This window comes from Telopea speciosissima, chromosome 3 (genome assembly GCF_018873765.1).
Source record: "Telopea speciosissima isolate NSW1024214 ecotype Mountain lineage chromosome 3, Tspe_v1, whole genome shotgun sequence".
NCBI classification, from domain to species: domain Eukaryota; kingdom Viridiplantae; phylum Streptophyta; class Magnoliopsida; order Proteales; family Proteaceae; genus Telopea; species Telopea speciosissima.
Window position 1 is genome coordinate 45348809 of NC_057918.1, and position 25713 is coordinate 45374521.

The 25713-nt window shown below is 37.8% G+C and overlaps 1 protein-coding gene across 2 annotated transcripts; it reads left to right on the plus strand.

Moving 5' to 3' along the window:
* Positions 1 to 3239: 3239 nt before the first annotated feature.
* Positions 3240 to 24306, plus strand: LOC122656599 (SAP30-binding protein-like). 2 transcript variants are annotated; one of them, XM_043851193.1, is made up of 8 exons: positions 3240 to 3680; positions 3870 to 3930; positions 10671 to 10924; positions 13940 to 14141; positions 23075 to 23206; positions 23381 to 23442; positions 23545 to 23663; positions 24166 to 24306. In XM_043851193.1, exons 1-8 carry the CDS (start codon positions 3240 to 3242, stop codon positions 24230 to 24232), a joined length of 1338 nt encoding a protein of 445 aa, XP_043707128.1. In that variant the 3' UTR covers positions 24233 to 24306. The 2 variants fall into 2 exon arrangements, 1 of the variants encoding a protein (XP_043707128.1); XR_006332130.1 differs by lacking the exon at positions 24166 to 24306 and having other exon boundaries at positions 23075 to 23268; positions 23545 to 23667.
* The last annotated feature ends 1407 nt before the right edge of the window (positions 24307 to 25713 follow it).

Consider the following 25713-nt stretch of genomic DNA (forward strand, 5'->3'; position numbering starts at 1 on the left):
TGCGCCTTTTCTAAGCTCCATAGATTGCCTGACACTGTTGTAGTGTTAATTGAAAAAAACTGAGTCATATGTTTGGCGACCAAAGGATGATCATCATAGCAAAGGCTATCTCTCTACCTCTTCTTTTGGGCTGTTGCAGGAGTTGCATACTGTGCGGCAAAGTTGCAAGAGTTGTAGGTCCTATGCTGGCGGAGATGAGAACAGGTTCGGTTACAGCACATGAGGAAGAAGGAAATGGCAACGTTAAAGAGGGTTCGAATGCGTTCTATTAATAAGGGTTAGAATAGGGTTATTTTAATTGAAGGGTAAAATTGTAATTTAAGTTTTATGCTTAACATCGTCCACTTAAAGGGGTCCGAGTGTATATTTTAGAAACATAAGGGGCCGCACTGTATTTAGGGTAAATCTTAGGGGGTCACTGTGTAATTTTCCCTATATTTTTTTATAGGTAAAAATTACAACTATGTTTATACTCCTATGTGCAATCTCATTGGCCCCCGCACTGGTGTAGGTGCTATACGATCAGATTGTGATTTCCTGCCCATTTTTGTAATATAGTGGTTGTCTTCAGTAAAAAAAACATATTAATATGAATGTTGCTACTCTTACTATTTTCAGTTATCCGTTGTAGTCTACTTGGTTAGGATATTCGGCTCTCACTCGAGAGACCCGGGTTCAAATCCTGACGACGGAATTTTATTTTTTTATCCTACATTAATTTTACCTTAACAACCAGCTCCGGCGGGAGAAACTTGGGCCATGGCGAATCCTATTGAAGCAAATTTAGTGAATGAGAAGATGAGTGATTCTCTGCTTGAGAGCTCATATCAGGTTTCTGAGGAGACTTGAGCTGAGTCTTCTTCTGATCGTCGTTCGTCTTCGAAGTTGGTAGTTTCCTCTTTCTCTGTTTCTCTGTTTCTCTCTCTCTCTCTCTCTCTCTCTCTCTTCGTGGATCCTCTCAGTGACAGCTCTTCTATTTTGGTGAGCCAGAGCCGAAGGAAGCTCACCGAGAAAGGGAAGTGCGCTTTTGATTTGTGTCAAGTTTCTAATCGTCTTCGAAGTGGTTGGCGTTTGGCTTCTACTCTTTTTCCTTCTGATGATTTCGATCAGAAATTGTTAAAATTGGTAAGTGAATTTTATCTCATCTCTTGCTTTCGTTTGTCTTTTCAGAGCGTTGAATTGAATCATCTACGTTTGTGATTCTCTGGGTGAAGTTTTCCCTGACATATGAAACCTGTAATTTTAGGTTATCCTTCAAAGGGCACCGACCATGTGAGTCTAATCTTTTACTACTCTTGTTGTTAGAGGGCTAAACCCATAGATTTGTGTGAAAAAGATAGTATTTTTTTTTTTACTTTTTAATTGACCTGGAGGAGAGGGAGCACTAGTGCTGCAACCCCGATCAGCTTAGGGTTTGATTTGTATCGTTTTCCTTCGTTATGGACGACGTGAGAGACGACTTGATGGATCTTGATTTAAATCTTGGACCTTATGTTCCTCCCATCACCCCATTTCAACCCGGATTTAGGGCCACTATCGGCTGAATTAGGAAAATTGGAAAAACTTATTCGACAACAGTAGCACTCAGGGCTAGGCATCGTTGGAGGTGGAGACAGGGAAGGCCTGTGGCTAAGAATATTCCGGTGGAGATGATCGTCAGCTCTGGTAACTCTGCTGGACTGCAGACTGGGGAGGGCAGTTTAGCCGCAGAAGATAGAACAACTGCTGAGAGCAATAAAGTATGCAAAGGGAATGCAATCGATTTACAGGGCTCTTTCCGCTGCACACTGCCGGCATGGAGGAACACAAGGATTTGCAGGGTTCTTTCCACCCGTGCTGGTTGCAGAGAGAGAGAGAGAGAGAGAGTAGCTCAGGATAGTTTTGGGTTGGGTGGGTGAATGCCATAACTCAAATCTGACCATAGGATTTAAACATGCCATGTGTCGACAATCTAAGGGGGAAATTGACAGAAATGGAGGATGTCAGAAATGGATCAGATAAAAATCTGTAGAAATACTCAGTGAAAATTTTATGCCTTGCTCTGAATCCTCCAAACTTTCTTTTCCTTCTCTGTTTTTGTCTTCATTTGAGGATATGAATGTTTGTAGTGTTAGAAAATTTAAATCGTTTCAGTGGTTTGTCATCCGTAGATTATGTGTTGCAGTGTTGGAATCCTCTCAACAGAGTAGAAATACTCAGTGAAAGTGTGCCCTTGCCTTCAATTTAAAAGAGTCGAACATTTCTGTAAGATTCTCTATGTCATCTCACCAACAAAGTAGTGTAAGATGGAACAATGCCTAAATCCATGTTGTGATCTCTTAACCTGTGTTGCTGGTTTCCTACTGTGATTTATTTTTTTCCTTTTATTTTTCAGTTTTTCTGTGTTGCTGGTTTCCTACTGTGATTTGTTTTTTTTTTTTCCCCTTTGATTTTTCAGTTTTTCTGGGTATTTTGCTCTCTATAAATTATGGAAATGATGTCCTTTGATAATCAGTTTTGCTGGTTTTTTTTACCTTTTACTGTTTACTTGAAGCTTGAAGCTATTGAAATCTCTCTGCAATTCCTTTTTCTGAGAATGAGATTAATATGTGAGAGAGATTTGAGTCTCCTTTTTATTGAACAATGCAGAGTATTGTCGGTTGTTGCCTGTTCAAAGATTGATTAAGTGTTGGAACAGCTAGTGCTTGGACATTAGAAGCCGTTTGAGTATCCTTTCAAAATGTAGAAATCTTTCAAAATGCATGAAATGGTTCGATATTTCCATCATAGTATTGCTTTTATAGGCACTGTTTTGGTCTGAAACGGTGGAAACAGATCAAAAATCCCAAATTAGAAAATGAAAAAAATTGTCATATAATACAGAATTCCCAGCCTCGACTCCTGATGTTGGGCGTCGGCCCTGTAAGGGGGATGGAATGTTATGTGCCATATCAGTATGGGCTGATATGGGAGAGGGTGCCCAATTTAATATCAACCCACCATCGGTTGCCCATACAACCGATGTGGGATCAGCCCATACTGATATGACACATAACATCTATTGTGTTCAATTATCGCTTATTGTGGGTCAGGGATACTCAACCTTATAGATGGTGCCCTACGGGTAGTGAGCCCATGAAACAGTTAAAGTACAAAACAGGAGTAATGAAGTAAATAACCCAAGACCTAGATCATGTTAGACTGACTTTTATGATTTAGTCAATTAAATTGATCTGATCCTCTAACTCTAGAAGGTCCTCATGCGTTTTCTACTCAAATCAACAGATTCGGAGAAAAATCCCATTATATCAATGGCGTCAAAGAGGAAAGAGTCGGAAGGTATAGCCCTCTTATCCATGTACAATGACGAAGATGAAGACATGGATGATGTTGATGAAGAGGAAGACAACAGAGAAGATGCTATTAACAATGATGCAGTTTCTCCGGACTCGACTCCTGAAGCTACACCCCATCGCATTCAATCTCAAGCTTCTATCCCAACTGAAGATTCAACTCCAAAAAGTGATAGATTTGCATCTTTGACACCACAACTGCCCCAGGTTTTACTAAAGTCCCCACCATTGCCATCACAGACACCACCATCTTCTGCTCCCTTTTTAGATGCTCAGAGGACAAGAAAAGGAACTCTTGCAATTGTGGATTATGCTCATGATGAAACCGCTATGTCTCCTGAAGCTGAGGTAACTTGTTCTTTTGTTTTTCTATTTGTATGTGACTTTAATTTTACGCTTCGCTTGATACCACTATACCTAATTGCTGGAGAAATTGGTTAAGGTTGTTCTCAGTTTACCCTTCCAAATGTTGATTTGTCACCATGTTAATGGATGGAAAATTAATGTTTTCATTGTTTTTATGATGTTTACTTTCAGGAAGGTGAAATAGTCAGTGCTGGACGTGTCATGTTTGGTGAAGAGCTTGAAACTGCAAATGGTTTGTATTTCTTATACTGGGTGTACTGTTTTTTTAATATACTTTCAGATTCTAACCTTAATCCAAGGAATTTTTTATGATGATTTCATAAGTGCGAAACCAGTTCTTGGCCAGGATTAAGCATTTTAGCGGTTCAATTTGTTTTGCAGTCGCTCTTGTGTCCTTACTTGTATATTTGCTTAGTACTTTATTGGTGTAACGAAATCAAAGAGGAAACAAATCAGAATCTATAGAGGAAGAAGTAGAGAATGGTGGAAAGGGGGACTGTCCACAGAAGAAAAACCGATGGTAGGCAGTCCCCCCCCCCCCCCCCCCCAAAAGCCTTCATTTATATAAATAGATTTACAAGGATAGACTTCTATTTGTAATAGAAAGCAAAATTAGAAGTAACAACTCAAATATCAACTAATGGCTAATCCTAAACACAATAGGACACCTAACACCAAATCTTGATAGAGGGAAGATTCCCCCTAGCGAGTTACAACTCTATGTCCCCACGGTACGTACTTTAACACTCCCCCGCAAGTTGGAGCATACATATATTAATAGAAGGCTCCAACTTGGACCAATAAGAATAGATATTAAAAACAACACCAGTCTTAAATATTAGTTGTAGACGCCAGTGAGCACAGAGAGAAAGAGACAAGTATAATTTGGGTAGCAATGTTAACTCAAGTACACAAATCATCATCAACATCAGTAAATAATAATCGTCGTGTCGAACAAATCCAATCAACGAGTAGAAAAAGGCAGTAATGAACGCTAACCGCAATCCACAATATCATATCAGCAACAACAATATCAAAAGCTCACAAAGAAGGCTAGTAGTAGGTAGTCATCTTCTCAAAGAAAGATAAAGTGCAACATCCAATGGCTACATCAAAAGCCCTTCTCAAGGAAGACAGGTAGTAAGTAATAATCTTTTTCCCACCGAAAGATAAAAGTGCAGTAACCAACGACTGTATCAAAAACCATTCTCAAGGAAGGCTAGTAAGTAGTATTCTTCTCAAACAAAGGCAGATATTGAGCCCCAAATAAAGGTCTTAGATTAAAACTCCAATGATCAATAGGCAGTATAGGTTACTGCAGACCAGACAACATCAGGTTATTGTAGACCAGGTAAACAATATAGGATATTGTGGACTAGTTAGGCAGTATAGGTTACTGCAAACCTAATAGGCAGTATAGGTTATTGCGGACCAGACAACATCAAGTTGTTGTAGACTAGATAGGCAATATAGGTTATTGCAAACCAGACAACATTAGGTTGATGTAGACCAAATAAATATGAATTGTTGCTGAATACCATCTTCAGATAAAATTGTTGTTGAGGACATGAACAAATAAATAATAGTAATCTTTAGATAAAAATAGTCTTGAGCTGATGTCTTCCGCAGATAAGAGAATAATAATCTTCAATAAAAAATAGTCTTGAGCTGATGTCTTTTGCAGTTAAGAGAATAATAATCTTCAATCTCCCCCTCACGTGTAGCATTACACGTGGACAAATAATGACCACCAATAATCAACATCTTAAAGGATTAGCAATACTCAATAATCAAGAGTAGCGCTGCAATAAGATCCCAATAGTTTCCAATCTCCCCCTCATGGTAGTTAATACCAAATAGACCAGATTTAAGCAGATCCAGCCAAACAATAATTTCCAAAAATAACAACCATCACTCCATGCAATCACCAATCTTAAAAAAAAATTTCAAATCCCAATCTGATGTGAGCTAGGGTCCACCAAATCAATAAATTTGCAAATAGATAAGCCCAATGGAAGAAATTTGGTAATTACTTCATGCAATCCCATGGGATACAAAAACCGGGTCAAAATACCCAATTGGGTTCGGTGTGGACCCACCCAAGTACACCATAGGCAAGCAAGGGTTAATGGCAGAACCATGATTCAAGGGGCAATTGGCAGATAAAGAAGTAAGGGGACATGAAGGGAATTTAAAGTTATTACTTGAGCTGAATTAGGCATAAATATTTGGGTATTTATGGAAAAATAAAAATCAGATAATATGGGTGGAGGTCACTCAATAAACAAGGGTAATGGACAAAGAGGAATTATAATTATTGAATGAGGGCAAACTTGGAAATAAAAAGAATTAAAGGAATAAAGAGAATGAGAGGGTAATTATGGAAAGTAAAAAAGAGAGCTAACACCTAAAAAACTCACGCAACCTTTCTTGCAAGAAAAAAGAATCGTGAAAGAGAGAACCTTCATTTCAGGGAGCAGTGAGAGAAAGGGAAAAGCGGATACAGCCGAGCAGTGAAAACCATTGAAAAATCGATTGCAATCCATCGACGTTCGACCAAGAGATCTCAGCCGATAAACAAGCAAATCAGCAAAATTTATCAGCCGAGAAACAAACAAATCAGCAGCAAGATTTTTGCAACCCATGAGCTAGTTAGCGATGGTGAAGGAGTACACAGAACAAATTCCGCAAGCCTCGTCGATCAGAAAACAACACAGACAATGAATCCTAGTAGATGGCTGCATCAGTTTGACACAACTCATCTGCACATGATCAAAGATGTTTGCATGGATGATGTGATACAGATAACGGAATGAAACCAGAAATATTCTTTGACGAGAAAATCAGCAAAACCAGATTGATGTCCAACTGAATCACCAAATAGCAGCAGTAGGTATGAATGGTATGATTGAAACAGCAGAAACCTTCCCTGATCGAAGATGGTTGCGTGGATGATGTGATACAGATAGCAGATTGAAACCAGAATCTTCTTTGATGAGAAACAAAACCAAGGGCAACAATAGAACGATAGCTCTAAAAGACAGAAACAGGTTCGAGTGTTCGACAAATTTTATTTTTTTTGAAACAAAAGAACCTGTTAGAGAGTATAGATGAAGAAAACCAGAGCCGAGAATGGAGGAAGAAGAGAGAAAGAGAAGAAGATGAGGAAGAGGAGGGAACTGTTAAACTTATTAGTCTCCCTCATAATGCGTGTATTTATAATCTCAAATTACAATAAAAAGGGGAACTCCTAATCAGATTAGGAATTCCTAATCATGATAGGATTCCAAGTTACAATAGGAAAAGAACTAGAACTAACAACTCAAACTGAAACTAAGACTAACAACTCACAGTAGAATTAGGACTCGACATAATTAGAAACTAGGACTCCAACTAGGACTAGGAAAATAGAAGATACACATATCAACCAAATCACTGTTCACATGAACAATGTCACATGAACAATACTTCAACACTCCCCCTCGAGCTGGATTATACAAATAAGTAAAGAAAGAAGACCCAGCTTGAACTAAAAGGAAAAAAAAAAAAAAAACTCCATAATAATGCAAACACTCCCCCTCAAGTTGGCGCATACAAGGTATTAATGTCTAACTTGAACAAAATGAGAAGAAACTAAGTTGCAGCAGAATCCAGCTTGATAGATGAATGTAGCTCCCAAATAAACCTTCAAGAACTTGAAATAATTGATCTTCAAAACCTGGACAGACATGATCAGCAAACCGGGACTAGAATTTCTTCCAAAAAAGGCAGCTTTTAACTATCTTCAATAGCTAACCAGTGATGAATCTCAGATTGTCATAATGACATAAAATCTTGAAGTTAAATAACTAGAGCAGCAAGTAGCGGAAACGAGCTGAATTAGGCAGTGGAAAAAAACCGTATCAACCCAACTGAAAATCCTCAAATAGGCAACAACCAAATATCTTCAATACTCTTCAATACTTCAATCTCCCCCTTACGGCAAACTCAACCCAATAACGAAGGATACCCAATGGCAATGGTGGAGAAAACTGATCTTCTATGTTGTGCACCAATGTTCCTGCAAGTTCTGTGTTCTGCAATGTCTGCAGGTGTACTGTACATAATCCCCCCCTCACGTGTAATACATGTGGACATAACAAAGATAATGTAAAAGATAGGGCAAAAACATAATATTCCAGAATTTTCTAAAAGTGCTATGGGTAATTAAAAAGGAAGGAATGGCAAAATTCTAATTTACCAGAAGGTTCCAAAGGGGTTATGGGTAAATACCAAAGGTATGGGATATGAAGGGAATTAGAATTATTGAAAGGGAATGGTATTGGTAAAAAGGATGGCATGCTTATAATTTGGTGGAAATCCACTTTTTAAATACAAACCAAGCCAAAGGGCAAACTGGTAATAAACCAGAATTTTCAAGGGTCAATTGGGTAGTCAAATAGGGGAATGTATTAAATTAATGGCAGTTCCGTAAATAACCAGAATTTTGCAAGGGGAATGGCAGAATTGTAAATAACACAATTAAAAAAGGGATGGCATAGTTGTAATTTAGATGAAATCTGATTACAAATACCGCCCAAGGCAAAAGGGTAATGTTGGAATGAGCAGTAATATAAGGACAGAGATAGATAAGGGAAGATGATAAGGGCATAAAAGGAAACATAAGGAATAAAATAGAGTAACTAATAAAAGAACCAAGTCTCTTGAGTCACGCAACTAAAGAAAAGTAAGAAAACACATTCTTGATAAATCCTGGACCAAAGGATATGGCAACACGTGACATGGGAAACCAACTCATAAAAGGAAAGAATTGATCGGAAAAAGCAAAGAGTTTTGACCGTCTTCTACCTCTTGATAGTCACGGCTTTGAACCAGCGGAAAAACAGAGAGGCAGTAAACAAAGGGGAAACAGCGGACCTGTTGATGAAGGTTGTCTTCAAACTTTGAACCAGCCGCCGACGGATCTGGTTCAGATACGGTAGATCGAGATGGATCAAGATGTAGCAGGTCTTCTACTTTTTCGATCAGCAAACAAAAGCAAGTCCTTCAATCTCCTCTGATAGCGAAAGCAACCCACAGCATCAAATCGATTAAGCAAGTAGAAAACCAGAATTTAATTCCACAAACAAACCTTCGATAGCAATCGAAGTAAACAACAGCAGCGACAATTGATAAATCGATCCAAATAAAATTTCCCACAGCAATAATCAACCCTGGAAACCAGAAATCGAAGAACACCTTCGTCTCTGTTCACTAGCTTCTCAGGAGGAGAGGACCTAGTCAAACCGAGAAACCTTCGTCTTCGAACCGACGGTACGGTAAAGTAGGGAAGAGTAGTAGTCCAAAGGGAAGAATAAAACCCCAACTGCTGCAAACACCACACAACCAGAGCACCAAACACCGCAACCAACCCAGCAGGAAATCAATATGTAAATCAGCAGGACCTTTTTCTTCTAAAGAGGACAGCACTTTCAACGAACAGAGGTTCTTCAGATGTTGGTTCGATTCACACAACAGCAGTCATCTTCTCCAACAGAATCACTCCATGATAACAAAAAATAAAAGGGCAGTAATAGCAGCCCCATCCCCAGACAAAGAACTTAGCCAGCAGAAAATTGCAGATGGATGTCCTTCTTCTTCCACCTTTGAACCAGTCCTCAAAAAGGAACAGCGGCAAGCAACCGACACATAAACAAGGCTTGATAAAAGCCATAAAACCAATCACATAGCCAAACAAAACTGGCTTTGAACTTTTAATTGACAGCCATAGCAACAAAAATCAAACAAAAAACTGAATATCTATAAACATGCAGCAGCGGTGACGGTGGCTGCTCACCACACCAGAGACCTTATACGACTCTCAAACTGGCAAGACGATAATAACCCAGGGTAACTTCAGACCATGAGCTCTGATACCATGTTAGAGAGTATAGATGAAGAAAACCAGAACCGAGAATGGAGGAAGAAGAGAGAAAGAGAAGAAGATGAGGAAGAGGAGGGGACTGTTAAACTTATCAGCCTCCCTCATAATGCGTGTATTTATAATCTCAAATTACAATAAAAAGGGGAACTCCTAATCAGATTAGGAATTCCTAATCATGATAGGATTCCAAGTTACAATAGGAAAAGAACTAGAACTAACAACTCAAACTGAAACTAAGACTAACAACTCACAGTAGAATTAGGACTCGACATAATTAGAAACTAGGACTCCAACTAGGACTATGAAAATAGAAGATACACATATCAACCAAATCACTGTTCACATGAACAGTGTCACATGAACAATACTTCAACAGAACCTTTTTATTTCTTCTTCTTCATGGTTGCTCTGATACCATGTAACGAAATCAAAGAGTAAACAAACCAGAATCTATGGAGGAAGAAGAAGAGAGTGGTGGAAAGGGGGACTGTCCAGAGAAAAAGAACCGATGGTAGGCAGTTCCCCCCCCCCCCCCCGCCCACACCACCCAAAGCCTATATTTATATTAATAGAGATGACAAGGATAGACTCCTATTTGTAACAAAAATCAAAATTAGAAGAGTAAGTAACAACTCAAATATCAACTAATGGCTAATCCTAAACACAATAGTACACCTAACACTAAATCTCGATAGAGGGAAGATTCCCCCTATCGAGTTACAACTCTATGTCCCCACAGTACATACTTTAACAATTGGTATTTCTTTTTTTAACATTTGTTGTATTGGTTGACTTTGGTTGCCATGATATGTACTACGATACCGAAGGACATTTGTAGTACAATATATATAATTATGATATTGAATTGGTCTTTTTTATGGCTTCATCTCATTTTGAAATTATTGGTGGCCATTAGATAAATGAAAAATGTCTTATTTAGTCTCACCAGGTGATACTGCACTACTAATGTTGTATACATTAGTTGCTAATTGATGCCGGAAATACTTCCCCATATGTTTCCTCATTTGCAAATGTTTTTGCATTTGCAGGTGACTTCCAAGAGAAAACACCTCAAGGAATGGTTCAGATATTAACAGACACTCAAGCAACTCCTCAACCTTCTGAGCAACCGTCGACACTTGAATCTGATAACAGTATCTCAATTAATAGCTCTAGAATTGACTCAGAAGATGTAGGTGTTGAGGAAGCTGTTATGGTTTCCACAGATGTACCGAGAGATGCTGATCCATTAGACAAGTTTCTCCCACCGCCACCAAAAGCCAAGTGTTCGGAGCAACTCCAAGTAAGTATTTTTTTGAACAATTTCTTGTAAGGGGGATTTGCTTGAGTATATTTTTGTACACAATAAGGACACTAAAATTTCGAAATGTAGATTTGTGTATCCATTATCAAGTGGTATGGAACCTTGGGTCTCCTCTGCTTAAGTTGCTTCTTTGCAAATTAAGAGCATTTGCATGGAGTTATGGGCACCCGATTACTTGACTATTGGCCCTGATGGGGTTCTAAATAACCTAGGGCTTAGGAATTCAGAAACCTTTTGAAAAACCAGAATCGCAGTGAAGAGTTTATAGAAACCAGATCCTAGAGAAAACTCAATATCAGATAATCAGAACATCAGAATTGGTCAAACCTCTGGTTGAAGGGTAGTAGATTTATGGAGAAGAAGATTCCTCAAAATCTGGTTCAGATCTACTAGTCTAATTTGGAATTAAGGAAGTATCCTATTGATGTTAGGATTGTAGAATTAGGGTTTCCAAAACAGAGAATTGATCTCAGATCTTAATGGGATCGAACCAGCAATCAAGAGAGATCAGAATAATAGAAGAACTCCGAAATATTAATAGAATACAACAGATACCAGAAATCGATTCAAGTATAGGAAGAAAATGAGAAATCAGTTATGGAATAAGACTCTGTTAAACCAATAGCAAAATTTGATTTTGAAACCAGGAAGGGGTTAAGACTCAGATCCGATTGACAGGTTTGGAAACAGAATTGAAATCAGATTTGAAAATTCGAAAATTTCAGAAAATCCTCCTGTGGGAAGGACTACTTGAAATCCATTTGAAAATAGGGTTTTGGATCCTGTTTTTGAAAACAAAAAAGGTGTACCAGTGCACGAGGCTCCGCCACTGCGGGGTCTGGGGAGGGTCATAACTCATAATGATTGATTGAATTCAGATCTGAAGTTTAAGAACTTCAAACAACAGCCAATAATATGATATTAATTAAGAACAGAAGTAAAAAAGGAAACTTGTGCAGGAATGGAAGAGGTTAAATCTGACCTGTATTTGATTAGAAAAAAGATAAGAAGAAAAAGAGGGGAATGACCTTGGAATCACCACAGAAGGGGCTGAGACTCAATCACCACAGTACTAAGTTCTGGATCACCACATAACAATAAAAACAGGCTGAAGCCAAATTTCATCAATCAAATTCATGTACAAGGTTGTAGCCTTTACAAACTTACATAGAAGATTCAAAAACGAACTCAAACTCAAAACAGGAAAGGCCTAAACCAATCCTGAACTGATAGGTTAAATAAACCAACTAGGAAACTGAAATCAGGCTGGAATCTTAGGCTCTGTAAGCTAACGTTTCTGTGTCAAAAATTGGTTCCGAGGCAGAAACATTTTTTTTGGTTTCTTGACTTTTGGAACAATTCCATACCAACAAATGCTGTATGGTAAAACTTAAAAAAAACTGTTTCTCCTGTGTCAGAAAAAAAGAAACGTATATGGTAGTCCAATTAGTGGGGTTTTTTTAGCAGCTTTTTTTATTTTATTTTATTGTAATTAGCTAGGCTGGATAGGATTATTATATTCAACCCCTGTTTTCATTATTAATTTAAGTTTCTAAGTTGGTTTAGGCCTCTATCTTGCCTGGTTGATTGAAAGAGGGTTGACAGTTTTTTACTATTATTTTATATTCTTTATCTGATCAGATTTGATCTCCGCAAAATTTTAATCAAATCTGGTTGGATTAATGGACTTGGATCAAAGTTATAAATACATGTAAGGGTACAGCCCATCCCCATGATTTCACATCAGAAATAAAGAAGCTTTGATGCTGTTCATGTCCTGTAGATTTCAGGCTTAGATATCCGTGGATATAGGTGTGGTGCTCAGTGCATTCCGAGTGCGGTTGCAGTGCATTCAGCAGCCGAATCTGGTGGATTCTTGTACTGATTTTCAATCTTTCTTCTCCGCAACAGCTCAGAATTTCTATACCTACGATCTATTGTTGTTATAATTTCTGTTCTCTTCTTATGATAAACTGCTGCATTAGTTCTTAATAGAACCTAGTCAAATTTACTATCAATTTATCTGTTGAATCTTCTCGTTAGTTCCTTGAAATTCCAATCGATTTCAAGATTCTTCTTTTAGTTTTACTTCTTTAAAACCTGCTGATTTCAAGTTCTGAATTTCATTTCTATTACTATTTATGGTTTACTGCTTAATTCTCTGCCAGAATCAATACTTAAAGTCAGTTCTGATTTCTTTTCTGATCTCTCACAGAGTCTCCATGGAAACTGTTTTGTCAGGGTTTTCAATTTTTAATTAGAGTAGGAAAGCCCCATAACTTGAGATCCAGCTGTCAGATCTGGATCTTTTCCTGACCTAATCTACTGTTTGAATTGACCATTTAGATTTTCAGCTTCATCAGATCTGATTTGTTCAAGAAATTTTAATTTTTTTAATCTGGTTGTGTTCTTTTCCCTGTGATCCTGTCGCGAGCTAATCTCATATTGGACCTCTCTGGTTCGAGTTTAGTTCTGCATTAGACCATGTAGGCAAGGAATAAACCAATCATTTCACCATATCCATGAATTTGAAGATACAAGCTCCATGTCATCCTTGTTGTATCGCAATGAAGAAATTAGTGGATTCCTGTTGGTGTAAGATGAACGCATAGTTGTCAAGGTATCGCCTAGGCCTCTAGGCGCCTTGTTGGTGTCACCTTGCATCCAGATCCCCTCTAACGCCTTGGATCATCTAGACGCCGTAACAACCATGACACTGACCTGTGGCTAATTGATTCACATTTCACAATACAAGAAAATCTTAATAATTATTTTTTTCAAGTAGACTCTTGATCAAATATTTGAAAATTCAAACTTGTTCGATTTACTTGTTTTTGAAATTAATATACGCCATCTGCAACTGAGGCTTCCTTTGAAATCCTCTTTGACGAGGACAATTATTTCAATTTACTCAAATACTGCTAGTTCCTATACATACATATTTAATTTCAGTAAGTTGATACTATTCTTTTTGTCCTTTTTCTGTTACTGCAGGAGAAAATAAACAAGTTTCTAGCTTATAAGAGAGCTGGAAAAAGCTTCAATGCTGAAGTGCGCAATAGGAAGGACTATCGGAACCCTGATTTCTTGCTGCATGCAGTGAGATATCAAGATATAGATCAGATGGGCTCCTGCTTCAGTAAGGAAGTGTTTGACCCTCATGGATACGACAAAAGTGACTACTATGAAGAACTAGGTCATTAGCAGTTCTTTGTCTTGCTTTTGGTTCTGTTTTTATGGATATGCTGCAAGTGCCTTCATGCTTCATCATATGTTCTTTTAGGCTCCATTTGGTTGCAAGGGAAATTGAATGGATGGGAAGTTAAAAATTTCAAACCTAAAAAAGAAATTTTTGTAATCATTACCCAACATGATTGTATAGTGTACCAGTGCACGAGGCTCCCGCTACTGTAGGGTCTGGGAGGGGCAAAGTACGCAGCCTTAACCCCGCTTCGCAGAGAGGCTGTTACCCAACATGATTGTATAAACTACTTAAATTTCTTACCATTTTAGTAATGATTCTATTTAGATGTAATTTTTATTTTACTTTTTAAATCTAATGGATTTAGATGCAAAGTAAAGTGAAATTTGATAACCAATTATGGAATGATTTGGAGTTAGTGACAACCATATGGGGGTAATGATTACAAAAATTTCTTTATTAGGTTTGAAAATTTTTCACTTCCCTGTTCTTCCATTTCCCTTGCAACCAAATGGAGCCTTAAAGTTTCAAAAGTGCTAAATTGATGGTCACCATCAGGAAAATGGGCTGATGAATCATTGGCAGGCTTGGATCTTTTTTTTTTCAATTTTCTTTTCTTATTCTCTGTTCTACTTTGCTGTGTGTGTTGTGGGGGGAAGGGGGCATCTCATGTGTGATGTCGGGGTTGGATTGTCAGCCCACTGCTGTAGTGATGACCAATAGGATAGCAAAACTGAATAGGCTTGGCATTCTATGCTCGACCTTGCCAAACACAGTTCAAGTTGAAATTTTGAATTTCAAACTTAGCAGTCTCATCTTGACCATAACTACAGCATCCCTTTGAAATAAGAGCTGGTACACATGTTTTGCTGACATTTTGCATGCCTTTCTTGAGAAGCTTTGTGTAGCAGAGATGAGGATGTTAAGAGGGATGTGTGGAAAAACTAGGAAGGATAAAGTAAGGAATGAATGTTTTAAAGCGGAGTTAGGAGTTGCCCTGATCAGCGACAAGCTCTGAGAGAGCTGTTTGGGATGGTATGGTCATGTGCAACGGAGGCCTAGGGACATCCCAGTAAGGAGGAGCTAAAAGAGCTAGGGGCAGGCCGAAAATGATCATAGGAGAAGTTGTGAGGAAGGAAATGCATAGTCTAGGTCTTGTACCAAGTATGACCTCGGATAGAGCCTATTAGAGGGCAAGGATCAATGTTGTAGACCCCATCTAGCTGAGATTCTCTTGACTAGCTGGGCTGTGCTTCTTTCCTCTTACTTTAATCTTTCACCTCTCATTGTTCTTTTATTTTCCATCTTCCTTTGTTGTTTTCCCGTTTCTTTTTTCATCTCATTTTCCTTTTGTTTAGACTGTAGTTTCCCTACTTTGTCTTTTTGGATCCATGTAGCCGACCCCATTAAGTTGGGATAAGGCTGAATTTGTTGTTGTTTGCATGCCTTTCTTATTTAATGTTTCAACAAGGATATGGTTTAACATCAATGCTCATATTTAGATATTGTGATGGATAAAGTGATCATTTTATAAAATTAAAAAGGCAATGATGCAGGACCTACTCAAAATCTGTGAAGTTGTGGGCATACTAAGTAGCAGTAATAACCACAATCATTCCCCCAGCCAGCAAATCATATCAATACCAAACCAATATATTTCCAAATTTCCAATACAAAGAAACTGAAACCAGCAAGCACATAAGCCAGAAATTAGGTCAAAATAATAGTCTAATCTACTCCTCTTGCCTTGAAACTTCTGCATAATATAGTAGAGCCAATTAATATCAACCCCTAACATGTGATCTCAGAAAGAGTAGATGAGGTCATCAAATAGCAAATCAACCTGTAATTCTTTCTTTTTTTTGGGTGGGGTGTGTGTGGACAAATCAACAACAACTCAGCCTTATCCCAACTAAATGGGGTCGGCTGCATGGATCCTTGCCCTCCAATCAGCTCTATTTGAGGTCATATTTGATACAAGGTCTAGCTATGCATGTCTTTCCTCACCACTTCTCCTAAGCTCATTTTAGGTCTGCCCTGGTTCTTTTAGTTCCTTCAATCTGAATCAAATCACTCAACCATACTGGGGCATCCAAAGGCGTCCATTGAACATGGCCATGCCACCTCAAACGACTTTCTTGTAGCTTATCATTTATTGGAGCTACTCCCTGATCAGCTCTAATATAATCATTCCTTACTTTATCCTTCCTAGTTTTGCCACTCATGCATCTCAACATCCTCATCTCCGCTAAACTAAGTTTATATGATGCTTCTTAACTGCACAACATTCTGCACCATACATCTTGGCTAGTCGTATGATTGTCCTATAAAATTAAAAAAACCATAATTTTCAGCCTGGTCAACTTTACTACCAACTAAATCAAAGAGTAAGGGATCTCCACAAAAACTGTAGTAGTTATCAGGGAGTAACCAGTACCTTAAAATTCCAAATTCAAGAGGGAAACCTGGTTAAGGTTGTCAACCAAAGCTGCTTTTGTTTTCAGGACAGAAAATTTTGGAAACATGGAAACAGCTGATATTTAGTTAAAGAAATACTTGTTTATGTAGATTGTCTCTACATTCAGGTAGAAGTTTCCTTGAACTTAGTTTTTGTTTACAATCAGAATTTAAATAAGTCCCTACCAACACCAATGTACCTTTTTTATTTATCAAAATCCAGCAACTATAAATGAATTTTCTCGTGAAAGCAAGGAATCCTTTAGATTATCCCATAACTCTAGTCCTATTAGTGATACATAAGTAATTGATTTTTTTTAATTACAGTTATTTTGTCAATTTGCATTCCTAATTTTAGCCTTGTTTAGCTGTCGTAAGAATCCAAGTTAGTTTGAACTCTATCTTCAGTTCGGTTTCAGGATAGGAATAGGATTGTTTAGGGTCCTTATATAGAAACATGTAACCAAAGATTACGCAGAGTGGAATATTGAATGAAAATTGAGGTTTACCCATGGGTGGTGAGTTGTGCTGTTGCGCGTGTTGCTGTTTTTTCCTCCTTGAATCAGATCCCTCCTACTAGGTTAGATTCCTTTGTGTTCTCTTCTCCTTCCTTTCCTTTCGTATTTTTTGTTCTTCTTTCTTCTTGTTCTGTTCTAACGTTGCTTGCAGTCCATATAAGAGTGGTTTGATCCCTTTTGTTTTTTATCCTTTCAATCTTAAATCATGCATGCTGATTCCTTACCCTAGGGCGAACCAAATTACAAATTATTGCACTCAAAGTCTTCTTCTACTGTGTGAAAACAAACTGCAACCAAAACTGGTTCTGCAACTACCATCCTCTATGGTTCAGCAAATTGTTGGTAAAATATTCTTTGGGTGTTGGGATTTTGTTGCTTGGAATCAACAGAGTAGGGAGCTCTGAACATACTCCTGAATTCCGAGAAATTTGAAGCATTGGGTGCAGAGCTTTAGCCATCGCAAGCAAGTTCTCTCCTTCCGCCTTTGCTGTTTCATTGGAAGATTATAGAATCTTTTTCTTATTTACACTTGACCCTTCCTTCTAAATATTACTTAAAAGCCCTTCCTTCTGTACTTTATGTCTGTTTTGCTCCTTACTTCAATTTAATTACCACAGAATCCCCCTCTTTCCAAATTCTATTTACTGTTGGGTCCTTTCACTTATTACATATAAGGTGTTGAATTGTTCCATAATTATGGAATTGCCACTACTGTTGTAATTTGAGTTGTTTATCATATGGGTGTACCCATAGAGACCCATAATCAGGGTTATTGAACTGGGGGTCACTTCAATTAGATTTGGAGTCTAGAGAAAAGCTGTCTCTAGAAAGGTTTAAAAGATCCGGAATTGGGCATAGGATCAATCTCTATCTATTCCGATTGAGATCGTAATTGGTCAGAATCGGCTGGGAATCGTCCGGAACCTTAGAAAATGGAATCAGGGAGAAGCAAAAATTTACTCAGATCTTTTATATTTTTGGAGTTTTTTTATTCAAAAGTCTTGTAGAGCTACAAGAGTTAAGTGCATTCATGGCCGAATCGAAAGAGGGTATTGAGAATTGGGCATAATCAGTGGAATCAGCAGCCGATTCTGATCCGATTTTTTAAACCTTGGTCGCTAGCATGCCTTAGTCCTAAAGATTTAAACACTCCTCAAAGTTGTAAAATCCGAACTTAAGACTTGACTTCTGATTATGTCTAATTAGCCTTGCACTTAGTGACATAGATCAAAGCGTGAAGAAAAAAAAAGACCAAAATAGAATTCAGGAAAAATTACTGTTCTCGTGAACAGTGGTGTGGGCCCCCATATGGACTGCTGGAGTGGTGGTTTCCTTGATGGATTCTTCTAGAAGATCTTATTTGGTCTTTAGTTTCTATTTTTCGGACAATCCACTTTTTGTTTTGTTAGTTTCTACTTTATTTAGTTTTTTCATTCTTGTGTAGTGGCTAGATTTTATTTAGTCGTCTTTGTTAGTACTTTCTATTTTGAGGTAAAGACTAGGATGCTAAGTTGTTATTCAGTTTTCTTGTTGTACAAGTCCCAATATTGACTTGTAAGGGACTTTCTATTTTTCTTTATTTCCTTTCTCGTAATAGCAACTATCACTATAGATGTAATGGACCATTGAGAATCCTTCCAACGATTTAATGAAGCTTGAATTCTGGTTTTTACCAATGACTGTGTGAAGCAGTGTAGGAGAGAGTCCTATGTGAGGTGAATGGCCTAGGTGCGGGTGAGAGACTCAAACCATCTATCCCCTTCTTCTTTATTTTCTGGTTTATTGCTTATTTACTGTTAAGAGTTACTGATATTTATATTGCTGGGAATTGGGGGTATTAAGTGTTGTTGTTAGCATTGAATGATCCTGCTGTGGAATTAGTTCCAAGTGTCTAGTTAGGGACTGGATATGTATGGCTAGGTCAAAGATGTCCTAACCTACAGTCATGATCAAGGTACTGACAAACTGGAGGTTTTAGCACATGGTTCCAGCAACAAGATGATACGGCAATCACCAAAATAGTAGGCTGTTGACAGGGTCTTGAAGGAAACTCAGAAATAGCAACTGTCACTATATATGTAATGGACCATTGAGAGTCCTTACCACGATTTAATGAAAGCTTGAATTCTGGTTTTTACTAATGACTGTGTGAAGCAGTGTAGGAGAGTCCTATGTGAGGTGAGAGACCTTGAGGTAAGAGGCCTAGGTGCAAGTGAGACACAAACCATCTATCCCCCTTGTTCTCTGTTCTATTTTATTGCTTATTTACTGTTAAGAGTTGCTGGTATTTACTATTTATGTTACTTTTTTTCGGGGGGGGGGGGGGTATTAAGTGCTGTTGTTAGCATTGTACAATCCTACTTTGGAATTAGTTCCTAAGTGTCTAGTTGGGGACTGGTCTACATTATTTGCTGATCAGAAATCATCCGATTACTGACATTGATTTAGGTTTTAGAACTACTATCTTAAGTAGGCCAGTAGGGTCCTTCTGAAACTTGATATCAGACCTTTGGATCAAGTTCAACTTTTGATATTCTGTTCTTATACCTGAAGAGAGTAAGCCATTGAAATATAATTCAAATCTAATGTCTAGATTACTGTTTAAAATTGATTCTTGAATTCTGGTTTTTATTTATTCACTGCGAATCTGATTTTCAAATGAGTTTCTGAACCTAACACCTTAGGCTTCTGATGTTGTCAAAGTTCTGATAGCTTCTTTCTGTTCACAAGTGGAAGGAAATGGTTCCAAATCATGATGTTTTTTTGGTAAAAAAATACACATGCTGACCCTTGGACAATATAATGTTATCTTGAATTACACACTATTCCACAAACATCATCATTAAATCATACCATATTGCCAAAAAGTAGGTGCAATGAATCAGGAGGTGGCTCTTTGTTTAAGAAGTGTATATTCACCATTATTGCTTCCAATAAGTAGGGACAAAATATCTGGGGGTGGCATGTCCTAATTTACACAAGAAGTTTGTTCACCATCATCTGCTTCTAGGAGTTGCAATGGGTTGGGTAAGATCAGGTAATGGCCTTACCATTACTATCAAGGTATTTTTATGTGGGTGGGGCTTCAGCTTACTGCATAGGGTTGGGTAAGGATTTGCCTACACCATAAATTCACATTACCGGGAGGCTTAATGGGTTAGGCTGGTAAACCGTTCAACTGAGTAATGTTTTAGGTTCTGGGGTTGGGGAAAAGGGATTCTGCATGGGCTGTAGACTATGAGCTTATGGCGGGCGTGTGGCTTTCGAGTACTTGGGTAAAGAGTATGGGTGGCTGGACTGAACTATCAATTATCGTTAAGTTAAATAATATTTATAAAGTAGGGTAAGACGCACACCCTTACAATTACCCTCTCTGTTTAGCTAGGTGGTAAGACCCCCTTACCCTTAAACCTCCGTGTCTGTTACAGGGTTAAGATATCCTTACCTACTCTAAACTAGGGTAGGATAAGGTGGGTAAATGGATACCCTTTTCCAGTCCTACCTGCTTTCTTGAGATTATATAATCTACTCTGTCATGTCAAGAAAAGCAACTCATTAAAAAAACGACAGAATGTGGGGACACAAATTAACCCCTCGAAAGGTGATAAGCCATGACAAAGAAAGAGCCTCTAGGAACTTCCTTTTGAATGTGTATTTTGGCCTTGTTTAGATTGAAATCAGTATGATGAAGTCTAGCCAACAAAATTTTCTCCACTTCCCAGTCCTGTGGAGCTCTTATAAAGTGGAATGCATGTCACCGCACTAACGGGTTTCTCATAATGCTCTTCCCATCCTAGCCCCTCTATGAAGGCCACAGAATATAGTCAAAAATTCCATAATAGGAGTAAAGTCACACAAGTTGTCAGGATACCCCCATCTCTCCCCCCCCCCCCCCCCCTTCCCAAAAGAAAAAACTCTGCCAGGATTCGTTGGAATTGGTTGAGTTGGATTGAGATTGGCCTACCAAGTTTTAAATCTTTGTCAATGGCATGAGCACAGTTAGCAAAATCACGTTTAAAACGGGAATGCCGTTTCTTTTTTTCTTCGTTTTAAACGCGTTTTGCTGTTTGTTTCACAATTATATGGGGAAAAAGGCAACCGGCAAGCATTCCCATTTTAAACGTGTTTAAAACAAGTTTCCGTTTTCTTTTTTGCCGTTTTTTAAGACCTTAAACTTGTTGAACAATGGCTTACTTAACTGACCATATCTCTCTCTACCAAACTCCTATCGACTTGATTCTTTCACCGATGTAAAGCTGATTCAAAGGGCTTATACTTCTCGTGCTATCACCTTTAATTCATGTTCAATGCACGGACCCCACAATTGAGCTACAGACTGATTCATCTGCTGAAAAGGGTTTCTAAAGATGATTCTCAACTCCAACGGAACATGCATCACTCCGGGAGTTGGCTGTGTTAACAACAATGAACATCATAGTGAAGCCATATTGTTCAACAGGACTTTGAACATTTTTTTTATGGTATATGAATGGGAATTGTATTTTGGATGATATGTCTTGGAAATTATAATGGGTTTGGAATATATAGGCATTACTGTTGGATGTTATAGTTGTTTTGGAACATTAGATGCAGGTATACAGGTAATACTTCCTTAATTTATACGAGTATAGTCTTTTTTTTTTAAATCTACATGTTTAAAACCCGTACTGTCCGTTTCCCTTTTTTTTTTACTGTACAATTCAGAGTTGTACGCCATTTAAAACCCGTACCGTTCGTTTCCATTTTTTTTTCATTCCCGTTTTTGCTAACTATGAGCATGAGTATTTGTACTGTATGTTTTCATCGAAGAAAACTTTACGGTGTTCTTTTGGACAGAGATTATCTACAATGTTGCTTCTTTCAGTAACCGTCCAGTAAGTTACAGCTTTTAAAATCAGTAGCACCTCTACTAGTTAATACGTAAAAAACCTGCGGTATCACCATTGTAGATATTATCCTTTGTTTAATAGAACATGTTCACGAAATAGTCTGTGAAGTAGGAGAAGTGGGATCACTGTTTGTATTCATTGTAATAGAAAATTCTACATGAGAAATTGGGGTATGGTTAAGCCAACTACCCCAATCCTAGTGGGTAATGGCCCAATATAACTGCCGTTTTTGTGGCACCCTTGAGCAATAACTTCTGAAGCAAATCAGAAAATCCAGATCTGAGTATAGACATATTCTCTTCCAGTCTTATCCTTTATTTTTCTGGTCTCTACCATGAAGAATAGCCCAATTTCTTAGATTATGTTGGTTCTTCCATGTTCTACGCTAATATATGGAATTTATACCTTTTTCCTGGAGGTACATGTTTTTTTTTTTTTTTTTGGTGCTATTTGTCTCTTCTTCTTTTTTTCCTTTTTTTGATAGTTAGGGGGAGAGGGGAGATGTGAACCAGGAGTCTTGAACCCAAGACCTCCTGGTAGCAATGGGTTTTTACGCACCACAAGCTACCAAGTGCGCTAGGCAACTGTTCACAAATTGTCATTTTCAATGGAAATAATGGAATGTGCTATTTATCTTCTTAGACTCTAAGCTACTGTTCTTACAGTTCTTTAGAAAAGTATGCCATTACTAGTTTTCCATTATTTTTCTGGTCTCTACAATGAAGAATATAGCACAATTGCTGAGATTATGTTTGTTTCTTCCATTTTCTAGGCTAATATATGGGTATTGATACCTTTTTCTTGGAGGTACATGTTTTTTTTGTTGTTGCTATTTGTCTTCTTAGACTCTAAGCTACTGTTCTTACCGTTCTTTAGAAAAGTATGCCATTACTAGACTGATCCCAGCCAATATTTCCAATAGACCATCTACATATGTAGAAAAGTCAGAATATATGACCTATTAGATATGTGCAATGGACATGAGTTTTTTTCCTTGGTTAATGTGTGCCAAGTCAGCATGATTTTCTTCTCCTGATCAAGATATTCTGTTTTGTTGTCATAGAGGCTGATATGAGGCGTGAATTGGAGAGGAAGGACCAAGGAGCAAAGAAGAATCAGAGGGTTGAGTTCGCATCTGGAGGGACACAACCTGGGACTGTTCCTACAGGACTGAAGATCAATGTGCCGATCCCAGGTTCGGAAGCCTGCCCTTTTCTATACATCGTGAGATAACTTTTGGTGTAGATAAATAGATAGGTATTTACATCTTGTATCTAAATATATTTGTATATTATGTTTCTTAAATTCTTTTGATCCTATTTGTAAAATCGTCCTCCACTCTTATCTTGGTGAATTACTGTTGTTGCAGGAACTGCTTCTGATGCCTTGGCTCGGGATGGTAGGCAGAACAAGAAATCTAAGTGGGATAAGGTCTGCATCTATTTGTACCGAGGATAGATTTATTTTGTGTAAGATACAGTGCGGATAATAACTGCAACTTCACTACATTCTTATGGATCTTGTCAGTTTCAGGCTGATGGCGATCAAAGAAATCCTCTGCTCCCTGGTGGACAAGATACTGTATCTAAGGTTGGGGCACATGCAGCACTGTTGTCTGCTGCTAATTTGGGTGCTGGATATACCGCTTTTGCGTAAGTAGTTTTCTTCTAGCTTGGGCATGTAATCTTGCTTGTTGCCTCTCTCTCTTGTGTGAGCATCTGCCTGCTGTGTGGTTGTCTTGTTTCATTTTTACAATTGAACAAGTTCGGAAATAAGAAAATTAATAAAAATTCAACTAAAACAAAAAAGGGGCGAAGTGATACAAAAAGAACTCTCTTCGATTTTGTTAGTCCTATCTATAAGAGGAGATCATATGAAAAATGGAATTGATTCTTTCCATTCCTGGGGTTACTGGCCATCTGCCGGGAATTTCGGGTTTAATACCGGTATTTTAGCAACAAATCCGATATATCTATGTGTAGTGCTTGGTGTATTGATCTTTTTTGGAAAGGGTGAGTGCAAGTTTTAATAGGCTGGATCCAACCAGCTGCACCACTTTCTTCTCTTTTTTCCCCCCTTTCTTTCAACCTAAACACTAGGAATTGTAAAATTGGATGTTCTAATGGTTTCCCTCTCCCTCTATTTAACTGGCAGGCAACAAAGGCGAAAAGAGGCTGAAGAGAAAAAATCTAGTGAAATGAAGTTGGAAAGAAGATCCTGAATTGTAAAATTTGATTGACAGTTGAAAATTACAGGTTCTGAGTTCCAGCAAATACTCAAATGCCATTCATGCCCCCCTCCCGCCCACCCAAAAAAAAACAAGAAAAAGAAACTCAGATGTCGGTACAAATAACTCTACAAGATCAGTATTTACGCAAATTTTTTTCTTTTGGTCTTGTATCAGATGTAAGTTTCTCGTAAATGACCATTCAATTATATTCTTCCATTGGTAATTTTGTCCTTGTTCTGGTGAAATTTTAACATAATTTCCTGTTTGTAGAATGAATCTAGATCATAGGCAAGGTATACCAAGTTCCTGCAGTCTTGGTATCCATCCTTTTTACGTTACTGCTTGTAGGCATTGAAAACTAACTTAATCCGTACAATGGGGCTTAATACTCAATTTGGCTACCACCTAGATATGATGTATGTTTGGCCATTATTTATCTGACCTACAGGTTCTTGGAACGCCCTTTCTACTGAACATGAAAAGCTGCTCGCTTAACCCATTTAAAAAAACAATGTATTGGTTCAGATTGGATGTGTTCCTCCTAATCAATGGCTTGTTAATTGGATTGCAGATTGGAAAAAATTTTCGTATTTTTTGGTCTAGTCTAGTTTTGTTTTTTCGTTTTCTTTTTTCGTTTTGAAGCTGAACATTAATGGGGGTGGTTACCTGATCATTAAAGTCAGCAATGGGAATTTACGTATGTAAACCTAATTAATTTGGTCAAGTTTTTGGGTTTGATCATAAAGAATTGGAAAAGTTGCATGTAACCATGGAAGAAAAACTCGATCGAACCTGTGGAAACCACTGAATTAACTTGGTTTCATAAGTTTTCGAGACGAGTTGAAGGGGGGATTTCATAATCCATAGATTTGATTGGGTTTCGATGGTTTTGACCATATTTCGGTGGTTTCGATACATATGCCCATCAAAACTAGGGGAACTTGGTTCGAAACTAGAACAGATAGGTATTATGTCAGCAACTATCAGAAACCAGGACAGACGCTTAGTTATGTCTAATATCATTTAAGTTGGCTCGAAATTAGAACAGATAGGTATTATGTCAGCAACTATCAGAAACCAGGACAGACACTTAGTTATGTCTAATATCATTTAAGTAAATGTTTTGTATTACATTTACTTAAGATATTATTCATAAATAAGCATATAGCTCTCCTATTTGAATCCAATAAAAATAGTTAAAATCAAATTTCAAAAGGTGGTCAAGTGCCTAACACACTTGGTAGCTAGTGGTGCGTAAAGGCCCATTGCTATTAGGAGGTCTTGAGTTCAAGTCTCTTAGTCCACATCCTACATCCCCCTACTTATAAAAAAAAAAAAAAAAAAAAAAAAAAATCATATTCCAAAAGGAAAAAAAATCAATCCCCCAGTTGAAGAATAAAAATTGGATTTTTTATGGTCTGTGAACTTTTCAAAAATTTTTTTTTTTTTTTCTCAAATCTAAAAATTCCATA

Bases quoted from the DNA above. Each gene is read 5' to 3' on its own strand.
- LOC122656599 (XM_043851193.1), top strand. From the start codon at position 3,240: ATGCGTTTTCTACTCAAATCAACAGATTCGGAGAAAAATCCCATTATA. The intron at 3,681-3,869 runs GTAACTTGTTCT...GTTTACTTTCAG, and splicing joins CTATGTCTCCTGAAGCTGAG to GAAGGTGAAATAGTCAGTGC. The intron at 3,931-10,670 runs GTTTGTATTTCT...TTGCATTTGCAG, and splicing joins AGAGCTTGAAACTGCAAATG to GTGACTTCCAAGAGAAAACA.